This window comes from Zeugodacus cucurbitae, chromosome 4, assembly GCF_028554725.1.
Source record: "Zeugodacus cucurbitae isolate PBARC_wt_2022May chromosome 4, idZeuCucr1.2, whole genome shotgun sequence".
NCBI classification, from domain to species: domain Eukaryota; kingdom Metazoa; phylum Arthropoda; class Insecta; order Diptera; family Tephritidae; genus Zeugodacus; species Zeugodacus cucurbitae.
In genome coordinates this window covers 35897119-35909270 of record NC_071669.1, presented here as the reverse complement: position 1 = coordinate 35909270, position 12152 = coordinate 35897119, and the positions used below count along the sequence as shown (strand labels likewise).

The following is a 12152-nucleotide window of genomic DNA, read 5'->3' as shown; positions in this document are numbered from 1 at the left end:
TTTGGACTGAGTAGGCAATTGAACAGTAAAGTCCTCTCTCGACGAACAAAAATCAAACTCCACAAGTCGCTTATCATTCCCGTCCTGCTTTATGGTGCAGAAGCTTGGACGATGTCAACATCAGATGAGACGACACTAGAAGTTTTCAAGTTTTCAAAATTTTGCGCAAGATTTATGGTCCTCAGAACATTGGCAACGGCGAATACCGCAGACGATGGAACTGAAGCTGTACGAGTTATACGACGACATTGACATAGTTCAGCGAATAAAAACACAGCGGCTACGCTGTCTAGGTCACATTGTCCGAATGGACGAAAACACTCCAGCTCTGAAAGTGTTCGATGCAGTACCCGCCGGAGGAAGCCGAGGAATGGGAAGATCTCCACTCCGTTGAAGGGACCAGGTGGAGAAGGGACCAGGTGGAATCTCCAACTGGCGCCGAACTGCGAAGGAAAGAGAGGAGTGGCGCGCTCTCATCGAATCGGCTATAACCGGCTAAACGGTAGAACGCATATCACATACATACATATGTTATAAAGTTAACGAAACAGATGGAATTCAAAAGTGAGCTATATAGGCAGCAGGCGTGATTGTGAACCGTTTTAACCTATTTTTCATCCGTGTCACCAGGCTGTTAAGTTAATATTTTGTACCAAATTTCATTGAAATCGATCGAGTAGTTCCTGAGGTATGGTTTTTGACCCATAAGTGGGCGACGAACGCCCATTATCCATTTGTTTTTTATTAAAATTCAGAGTCAAATGGGGATATTCTGTTTTTTTTTTTAATTGTCTAGCTCTAAAATTGTGTAGTTAGGTCAATGTAATGACAGAGTTTCTAAACACCAAAACTATTTTCAGTAGGTCTGTAAATATTTGCATTAGAAAGTTTTCTTAGTTTGTGGAAAAATGTTAAGATGTAGATATCCCCTTTTGAAAAGTCACTCTTCAAGTATTGTAGTTTCTCAAACGAATGAAATGATTTTAATCCAGAAATAAAATGCAGATATTCTTATAGTTTTTTATAAAATAATTTTTATTCTTAGAATGAAACATACAAAAAATTTGCTAAAACGTTGCGTATTCACCATTGGAATGCATATTAAATTACTTACATAAGTATTTCTAAATTAATGATACTTAAGAAATGCCGGCATCATTACGATTTACTATAAAAATCTATAATACTTGATCTAGTCATATTTTGTGAATTACTGTTTATTCACATACATACATATATATATATGACTATGTAGTTGAAATTTGGAGCTTTTGTTGATTTTAAATTTTTTCAAACAGTGTTTGAATGTTTCAGTTTATTTGCAACAAAATTGTATTGACAATTATTAATAAATTTGCTACCAGCAAGACAAACAATGGATTAGCAATTTAGCCATAATAAATAAGTGTTAGAGATTATAAAAAAAAAACATTTTGTAATTCGAGAACTGTAATTATATTCCAAAATGATGATGTATAAAATTTGTCCGTGTAAAATTTTTAAATCAAATTGGTTTTCTGTAATGAAGTTGGATGAAGGATGGTGTTCTAAAAATCAAAATGACAAATTCAATTTATTTTCATCTTGGTGAGCTAATTTGCTTGCTAAAAATAAAAAAAAAAAAAACATTTTGAATTTATATCCATTTAATATAAAACCGTTAATAATGATTAAACGTTCACTAGAGTTCTAGACACTCCAATCAATTTTGTTAGGATTTCCTCCCGTAACAAAACCTCAAAATCAATTTTATTTAACATATTTTGTAAGCTAATAAATTTATAATAAATACATTTAACTAATTTTCCTATACTAAGCAAATAAAGTAGTATAACTTTCCTAACATTCAGGATGTGTTGTGTTAATGATTTGCAAAAGATGATTTCGTTGTTTTCGGCGAATAAATACGAACAAAGTGATCATCCACACGGTTGCTTAAGATTGCATTATGCATAAATACACATTAATTTCTTAATTGGTAAGGTAATTTTTATGTAGGCTCTTAGAAAGAAAGAACTATGTTTGATTAAATTTTGTTGTACATTTAATTTCGAAACATATCTGGCATATCTTATGTAAGAATGTATATATTGTTGCCAACTAACGTTAAATCGAATGCATAAAGGTATATGGTAGATAATTATGTATGTGTGTATGTACATATGCTAAGGAGTACTCGTTACAATACACTCTCTTCTCATATATACTCACGCATTAGTTGCAAAAATCGATTCTATATAATTTTGAAACCTCCAAGCTGGGGTCTTTGTAAGTTTCAGTTTTTAGTTGCGTGTTTTTTTAATTTGCTAAATTTATTTAATAATGTGCTATTAATTTCTTCACACATATTTTTAAAGGTATCTCAATTTATATTTACTCTCTAATAAATACTTTTTAAAATCTTCTTAATGTGTAGATATATATTTATGTATATATATATTTTTTCTGTTTAAATTTTTCATCTATTTATATTTTCTAAATACTATTATTTATTGAAAAAGTTGTACATATGTATTGATCGTAGCGTAAATTGGGAGGTATTCTTTAATTATTCCATGATGACAAACTTCATTTTACTTACCGCTCTGACTCTTAGGCTTAACTCGATAAGTAATTGAGTGTGTAATTGATTTATAATATATTTATATGTGTGTGTGCATATATGATACTCGCGAATTCTCTAATAAACTTGTTGGAGTTTTGTGTATGCGAATGGTTCATAATTACAATGTTTTATAATCTTCTAATACGTATTTCCTTTGAATATTACATAAATACAGTTTCTGGTATTTTAATTTAAAAAATAATAAATGTTACTACATATGTACATACATACATACACATAAGTGATTACCGGGTGTTTCAAATTAATTTGAATCTATAATTTGGCAAGTGAATATTATGTATACGTATGTATGTATTATGTAATAAAAATTATATGTATACCCTCCTTGTAATTTATATCCACTTGTACAGCAATATATGACATTTTTGAGTACGTGGTTATTTATCAATAACGGCATTAGCTGTATCACTCGAAACAGTTTCAACTTTCCAATACTTTTCAGATTCCATATAGATTGCTTACATTTTTATATCACCATCACGATCGTTCACTTTCCATTGATAATTCATGAATAATCTTCAGTAGAAGCACCAAATTGCAGTGTAATTTCGTAAACGTTCGTTTTCAATTTCTTCTTCGTTTTCATGTTTCAAATTCAAATAAAACGCAAATAAATTGAAATAATAATTTTATTTTTAAATAAGAAAAAGTTGTCACAATAAAAAAGAACTACATATGTATACTACCTTCAACTAAATTAAAACAAAACAAAAATGAACTTTTGAAAATGAAATAATAACCGAGAAACAATGGCTTGAATTCTTCAGCATTTCAATAATAAATCGAAAACGAATTTGTATATTGCTCATATACATATGTAGTATGCAGGTTTTTGATTTTTGAATTTTCAACTTAAACAATACTTAAATGATACTAACATTATTAAGTTTTCTTTTTCTTTACTTTAATAAAAAAGTGTAAATTGCACATATGGGCAGTGGCCACAGGACTTGGTCCCTTACTAGTTTGGAAGATTATTATAGGTTGTTTTTCAAAAATTACAATTACTGCGATTTTTGCATGCGGCAGTGACATTTAACGGTAAATACTCGAGTCCAACAAAAATGCAAATACGACGAAAAAAATCTTCAAACCATTTTGAATTTCAGTTATAAAAAGAGTTCATTTATATAATAACAACAACAACATTTACTCTCATGTAAGTATATTCCGTAGTATTCATCTACACAATACTATACAATACGCTCAAAACCTGCCCCCGTTTCCAACTATATTTCATTCATATCTTTAATATTTATTTTAAAAATTCCAATATCACGATTTATCACATTTAACTTTCCAAAATTTATTATTTATTGAGCTTTTCAAATAACTTTTTACCTTCTTATTGATCGCTCCCTTTACTTTCCCATTATGTTTTGGCGTAATTTCTCTAATTTCAATACGATTACCGCTCGTTTAACTCCACGTCTTGCACTCAACATACATCGAACATCTATATGACCACACGTGATCGATGACTTATTTAATTTGTACTACTGCCATTTAAAATCATACTTTGAAAAGCGGAAATCAAACTATGCACTCGGTTTTCGTAATATGAGTATCCTTCGACCTGCACAAGTTCACACAGCTCGGTGTAAAATTGAATTTTTAAATTTCACGGTTGCATTTTGTGTAGGCAAGTACTTTCAATTTCAAATTGTCCATAATTCGTAAAATTTTGTTTACGCCATACTAAGCGGTTGTCAATTTAACAGTACACTTCCCAATTGGTGCAAACAAATGGTTTGGTTTGAGTCAAATTCTCAATTCGGAACTAAGTAGAGAGTGTAGTTTTATTGCCGTTATGTTGTTGTTGTTATTATTCTTCTTAATTGAAATTTCCAGAAAGTCAAAAGGTAAAAATAAAGAAAACTGTTGTAGGCATAGGAATTACGGACAATTAAAACTAGTATTAATCAATTTCAACATTCATGACTTATGTATGTATACTACATAATATTACAGTATATTTATATTATGTGTCCATAATCTGTAGAGTTTTACTATAAAATAAGCAACAAAAACAAATTAATAGTATTCATATGCTTTAGCTACACATACATGTACATACATACAATTTATATAATATTTATATAGATTTATACCTAAAGATGACCCTTGGATCAGTTCCTCTTTAATTTCACTAATAATTAATAACAATTTGAAAATATTACAACACTTTGTATTCAACATATCTTGCCTTAAACATAAATATATAATTATAATATTCTTATTTTGCTTGCTTGCATGTGATTGTGTATCTAAAATATACAGTTTAATTTTAGCGAGCCTTACACACAATTACAATAATTCACCATAACTACTATTAACATAAAAAAGATCTAATAAATACAAATTCTTTACAGTATGCATCCATGCCGTCCTTAAAAACTGCCGTCTTTCGCCCATATTATTTATTTATTTATTTATGAGTGTGTGTGTCTGTGTGTGCAGAATTGCAATTTGCGAATTTTGGCTGCGATTTCGAGCAGGTTTTAACTGTTTTGTACATTCCGTGAAATCCATTTCACTTGCATGCGATGTGATGCGTTCTGGAAGCAGGAGAAATAACGGTTCTTATAATATATTCGCGTACATACATACATTCAGATGATATGCGAATAGTAAGAAACTCACCTCTATGGAATGCACTGCGCATTCGATGTTCTTCCGTGGTTTTATAAGACTTCTACTACTTGTATGCGTGTGTCCAATACTTTTACACTCCATTGCAATCGATTTCCACAATGTCCTTTGGCACATCCACGAATTGGTACACCAGCCTTTGGCCGTCCACCTTCGCCAGTATGCCACGCTGGTAGTAATACCGTAATGCGCGCCCCATTGTCTCGTAATTCATGTCCGGTTTGTTTTTATGCATACCCCATAGTCGCGACACTGCCTTTGAGTCCACCAGCTTGAATACGCCTTTCTCGCGGTTGGTCCATTTAATGAAACGCGGGCAGTATTCGCGATCTTGCAGTAGCTTAAGGAGGAATTCCCACAGGTATGTTGTGGAGCCTTCGCGGCTGCGTCGCTTTACACCCATTTCGATTTTGGGCTTGCGTGGTTTTTTCACTTTTCGCTGTGGAAAACCACCAAGCTCTAGCATGTACGAGAGATCATAGTTGACATTGGACGTTGTTGGCTGAATCACACTCTGTTGATGCAGCACACCGCCGGCAGCGGTCGCTGGGCTGTTCGCTAGCGTGGAATGCTGATGATGGTGTAGATGTTGTTGGTGTGCGTGCAGGGAATGATGTGGCGTTAGACCGGGATTAGCGCGTGGCGGGGAAGGTGTTGTGAAGTAGGGTGACGTTGAGTACGATGCTGAGTTTCCACTGTTCAGAGTGCCGACCGCACCGCCATTCTGACCACTGCTGCTACTCACCGACGCATTATTGGATGGACTAGTGCTGGTCCCTAGGGGCATGTAATAACCATCGGGCACTGAAAAATACAATTTTTTTAATGAATAGGTAGCTTTTTAGAAAAGGCAAGGTCGCAGTGCGTTCCTCAATTCTTAATCTATTCTAATCAGTAACTTGTACTCATACTGATGTACATATTTATTTTCAGGCCAACCAAAGGGATGATATGCATTATGTGCCGTATAAGAGTGTACGGGGAATAGGGAAATGTGAACGATTGAACCGATTGTATCCATTTGTATATGAAACCACATTATACTAATTAAGACATTATTATCTAAAATTTCCATTTGAATTTTGCGATCATAAAGCTATATCTGTCTCAAACTAAAGTACGAAAATCATCGGGTATATGATGGTTAGTAATGACAGTGCGTCTAATATAATATGCTGAAAGTTTTACATACCCATGTATATACATACATATATACAATACTACTTTCTCACTATATTAGTAATAGTATAGGAGCTATTTTACTAATACTTCTTCCCATCTTATTTTTAGTGTCACATCGAATTATTGTTTGAAACAAATACATCTCAAATAATTGAATGCAAATTTTATAAAATATGGTTAAGGAAGTATGCTCAAGTTATCTAAATAACGGAATAACCCTAATATTATTCCAGAACAGAAAATATAAACAAATCCCAATTGTTTGAGTTGCTTGGTCTGTTCGAACAGGTCACTGTCTTGACTACTAAAACATATACATATATGAACCTTAAAGCAAAGCTTCAAAAACACGTACAATGAGTTTGGTTCAAAAATACATATTTTTCAAGAATTATATATTGCTAGCAGACCGCTCCGGCTTCGCACCGGTTTAAACAAACATTTCAAAAGTTGTAATTTTTTACACACACTCTCCCACACATATCGCTCATTTATATGAATAGTGTCACAACTCAAAAAAGTCGAATAGTACTAAAGCTTTTCTTGGGCATATAGAGGGTCACTCTTTGAATTATGTCGTTATTTGTGAAAAATATAAATCAATTTTGTGTTCATAAGTTAAATGTGTCGCTTTTGCGGAAAAAGAGCAACATGAAACATTTAATTAACTTTTCACAAATATTGTTGTAACACAAAATATGTCGTTCTTTTTGAAAAGAAAACCGACTTCACCCTATAACGATATGTGATGTAACACAAAACATGTATTTCTTTCTGAAAGGAAGCATGCCTCATTCTGGCACAACTGCAATGTGTCGTTGTTGTGTTTAAAAAATAATGCAACGTAACAAGTTGAATAACATCACATTCTTATTTCACGGTTTATTTTTCTACGCATCAGAATGAAATTTGTACACAATATGAACGATGAAATTGTTTTTGTGTTTTTTGAGTTATGACACTATTCATGTAAATGAGCGATATGTAAGTACTTTCCCGTTTCTGCGTGGGTTCATTTAAAAAAAGTAAAATGATGAAATTTCGAAAATGAAATTATATTTTATTTGTAATCAGCTAACACTTGATTACGACCTCTAGCCTTTCCTTTCAAGCAGGTGCAAGCACTAATAACTCGACTCTCTGGCACGCGATTACCATACGAAGAGAATGACTTGCAAGACGATTTTCAGTTTCAGATTAAGATTCTCCATCACTGAGTCTTTTTGATACCCTCACCTGGGACCTATTTCCAGAAAGTTGAGATTCTAGCAATAAATATAGCCTATGTTACTCGGAGTGAATGTAGCATTCCAATGGTAAAATAATTTTTGATATCGGCACAGTAGTTTTTGAATTTATTCATTACAAACATACATTCAAATCTTCCCTCTTTATGATAGTATTAGTCTAGATAAAGAATATTTTCGTACGCCGATAATGTAACAGGTACTTATTCAGATTTTAAATAGTTTTGCGAATTTATTAATTTAATAAATTGTGTTTAATATCGTGTGTTTCCATGAAAAACCGCCCCTAGAAAAGCTTAAAGGAAGGTACCCACAGTCTCTATGTTATCTTACTTAGCCGTAATCATCTTGTACTGACTGTAAGAATTCCGGTAAACAACTGAAAGCGAGTATGCATACGGATGTGTGTATATACATGATTGTGAGTGTGTAGAACTCAAAGAGATACCTTATTTTAGGGGGCTAGTCTGGCACACTCTGTCTCCTCGTTTTAACGTCATTTGCTCATACCGCCGCCTTACTCTCATTCTGATTTTGGCGCTCACTTTGCATCGCTTCGCTTCGCTACGACGCCGAATGTTTGTAGTTGTGACCTTCAGATTTCGTGCAAAGGCAATGTGTCGATGACCACAGATTCATTCATACATACAAAAATATAAACAACAAACGACGAACTTAGCAAAATGCATATGTAGCCAGTACGCATATGGCAATATATACAAACTGACGCAAACGAATATCCACACGAACACGTACATACGTACATACATATACTCGCGCATATTTATGCATTTGATTTTGTGCGGCAATACGATAAGCTGGCGGAGCAGGGGTGTCGACGCGTCAGTGGGATTGCATGTTAGTTCAGTTGCCTTCGACGCAAGCGTCGATGACAGCAGCAAATAGACGAACATACACACACGCTCGCATACGCGCACACGTATTTGCCGTGCTCTTGGTGCATGTGTGAGCCGAGGCGGAGAGTGAGAGCTTTTGCAATAACTGGAGAATAGCGGTTAACGTGAGGCAACGTTGGAAAGGGGAATATATATACATACGTACATATGCATTCATATAGGTGAGTGATGTGTGAACACAGGTTTTGTATTTGCTTAGGTGTGTGTTTCTTGCTAAATACCAAGCAGTCGTTTACATTGTGTCAAAAATTGAAAAATATACGTAACAGTATATCTATACGAACCTACTTATGATAATAATAATAATATAAATAATAATCGCTTTTAGAAATTCTTTTTAAAAATCACTTTCTTATCTACTGTTCTGACGTTTACGCATGCACCCACGGGTTCAAGTTATTTAACACCTCAACGATCTGTATAAACCCCTTTGCAGTTGTTCAATGGCCCAAATAAGAATATTCCTTTATGATCTCTAACAGAAAGGTTTGAAATGTTGTGCGTCTGAATCAAACCTGCGCATTTCTTACTTAATCGGTAAGGCAGTTGTATTGCTAATGGGAGTGAGTGAGTCATAATACCGGATTAAATGTTGGCTATTCTTTGGAATAAACACTAATTTAAATATGTAAGTGGTAGTGAGGTGGAAATGTTTAGCGCAACGCTATTTCAACTTTGAACAGTCATCAAAATATATAAAACTTCTAATTGTTTGCTTCTCTAGAAAGTGGCTTTACATGTAATTCTTTGTACTAATTCAAGTTAAAATTGTATTTACTTACTTCCAACACTGCGGTTCCATATATTCCGTATGGACGCTGAATTTTGATACAGATTGGGATGCAGAAATGTTCCTGACGGTATATGAGTTGCATGCGGGTGACAATGGGCCGGTATACCAAGTCGCGCTTTAATTTCATCACTGCATGGCTGACCACCAGAACTAGAACTATCTACGTCAGAGACTCCACTATCGGCAGGACTTGGAGGAAAGGAACCTTTGAAATACAATAGTATTTACATGTAATATTTGTTTGTGTTTCATAATGTAGAATTTAAGATTTCAATGTTAATTTTCACATAAGACCAAGTTTAGCTAAAACATAAAGTACACATAATACAGTGTTACCTACCTGTTGTAGCTGATCCATAGGTTCTATGATGGGAATTGTGTATCGAGCCCCCACTTAGCAGATTGTGTAGTAATGGTCGGTGTGGTATGGCTAGTGGTTGCAGTTGATTGCTTGCACCTGTCCCCGCGAGTGGGCCGCCATGCTGTGCCAGGCCGTTAACAAGCTGCTGCTGTTGTTGTTGTTGTTGCTGGACTGTCTGCTGGAGATGTGGTGGAGAAAGTACAACGTTTTGTTCGGCTTTTATGTGTATAACACTTGGAGATCCCGCATACGTATTGCTTTGTGGTTGTTGATGTGATGATTGTTGCTGCTGCAGTTGTTGCTGTTGCTGGTGATGATGATGCTGATGGTGTGTCAACAATGGACCTGGGCTTGTCGATTGCTTTATAACTGGTATTTCAGTGTCTGTGCATAGAAGAAAAAAAAATATAGCATCATTCCAATTTCACTCGAGATTTTCCTAATAAATAAAACTATTTGTTACAAACAATTGAAACATATATATGTATATGCAAAAGCAATTAGTTGACAAATCGGTTTCTCAGTTAACCGGTTTGCTTGGGAAAAATCATTTGCTCGCATGAGGCAGCAGGTTACTGGGTGGCGAATGACTGGGCTGCGACACCTACTGTGGTTACGGGAGTTTCCCGACTTCAGAATTAGCTGAAGTTAGGTGGAAATACAAAGTGTACGTTTACACAACACGGAAATATGTAGTAACGTTATATCAGCATTTTCCAAGAAACCCAAGAATTCCAAGTCGCTTACTATTAAGCTTTTATTTGTATCCGTGACAACATTACAAGCGTATAAACAAGAATAACAGTAAACTGTTTGACGTACAGTTTGCAGTTTGTAAGAAGAGAAAAATGTGCGCAATATGAAACCTTTTTCCATTTCCGTTCATTATTTACATTAAAGTACTATAATTAAGGTTTGGCCAACAAACTTATGGTGATCAAGAAACTGCTAAAGCCTCTTCATCATCGTCCATAATGAAAATTTCAAAACTACACTCGGCGCAAAACGGCTAAGAGGCGCGTCAAAGCGAGCAGCAATCAAAAGCAATGCACCTCCGCTGGTACCAGTGAGTCCACAGTGACATTGACCCGGTTTGCAAGCGGCCAGCCAACAACTCAACAACTAGCCAAACAACTGTCAACTGGGACTAAATTAGTAATAATGAAAATATTTATTTTCCCAAGTCAGAAAACTACAACAAATACACAGTGCAGTGCACACACATGCACATGCACATATCTGTACATGGCATAGAGCATGACGCGACCACTACTTTTTAAATTAATTGTAAATATTCAAGCGACGAAGAAAGGAAAAGCGAACGGCGAACAGCGAACAGCTAAATGAAAACGAAAACGAAATTGCAATAACAAGAAAATGAGAAAATGTATAGGCAAAAGTGACGGCGGAGCGAGGTATTGCATGCAATTTATCACTGCTGTGAAACGGGTTTCGTGAACGTGGTCGTCGCTGGCGAGTTTGCTTTCCCCAGTAGTGTCACATAAACGAACACTAAACCTAACAGCAAACACCGAAACGGCAGCGCCAAAGCAATAACTGCATGCAATTATAAGCTCGACCAAAGCGACGGTGCATTGAAGCGCAGCGAAGAAAATTAAAAGTAAAAGTGTATTTTCACTATTTTCCATCGCCAGATGCTGTGATTCAGGCGCGCATTAGTGGCCGCAACACTTAAATAGTTTGACTCTCTGTCGGTGCCACTGCACTTCGTTCGTGTGCAAACGCTCTCAAAAAGGTGCAGGCGAATAACTAAACACGAAACGGAGCGCAGCAATTGAAGTACAGTGGTACATTGGGGAATAAAATACGCGGAATTTGCGTAACAAGTATCTGAACAAAAAAACTTGATTTTTTCCATTAAGCATACGAATGTTTAATTTAAAATAAATATGTACATAGTCACCCGGAAAATGCAGTTCTGAGCCATTTATGTACAATGGAAGAACAAAATACACACCAAACGAAGTTTATTTAAGGGCAAAATGATATTTTGACCAATTTTTTTATTTTTCTTTATTTAATAAAAATATTTTGTAAATATACCTTTGTAAATGTACCAGTATACCTTATTTTATATCGAAGACTTAGTCAAGATAATTATGTTGGCTTTTCATAAGCTATCATAGCTTGTATATTGAACTAGAGGCATGGCCAGTTCATCGCTTTTTTTATACTCTCGCAACAAAAGTTGCTAAAGGGAGTATTCTAGTTTTGTCCACATAACGGTTGTTTGTAAGTCCTAAAACTAAACGAGTTAGATATAGGGTTATATATACCAAAGTGGTCAGGGTGACGAGTAAAGTTCAAATCCGGATGTCTGTCTGCCCGTCCGTCCGTCTGTCCGTCTGTCCGT

At 35.0% G+C, this 12152-nt stretch overlaps 1 protein-coding gene across 1 annotated transcript in view; it reads right to left on the bottom strand.

The window, feature by feature from the left end:
* Positions 1 to 3241: 3241 nt before the first annotated feature.
* LOC105211529 (ecdysone-induced protein 74EF) overlaps positions 3242 to 12152 on the bottom strand; it is a 29172-nt gene continuing 20261 nt past the window's right edge. The window contains exons 2-5 of the mRNA XM_011182997.3: positions 9758 to 10162; positions 9407 to 9622; positions 5270 to 6082; positions 3242 to 5184 (exon numbers count right to left, since the gene is read on the bottom strand). Of these exons, the coding sequence (XP_011181299.1) occupies positions 5352 to 6082; positions 9407 to 9622; positions 9758 to 10162 (1352 nt within the window). The 3' untranslated portion in view covers positions 3242 to 5184; positions 5270 to 5351. The remainder of the gene's footprint in view (positions 5185 to 5269; positions 6083 to 9406; positions 9623 to 9757; positions 10163 to 12152) is intronic.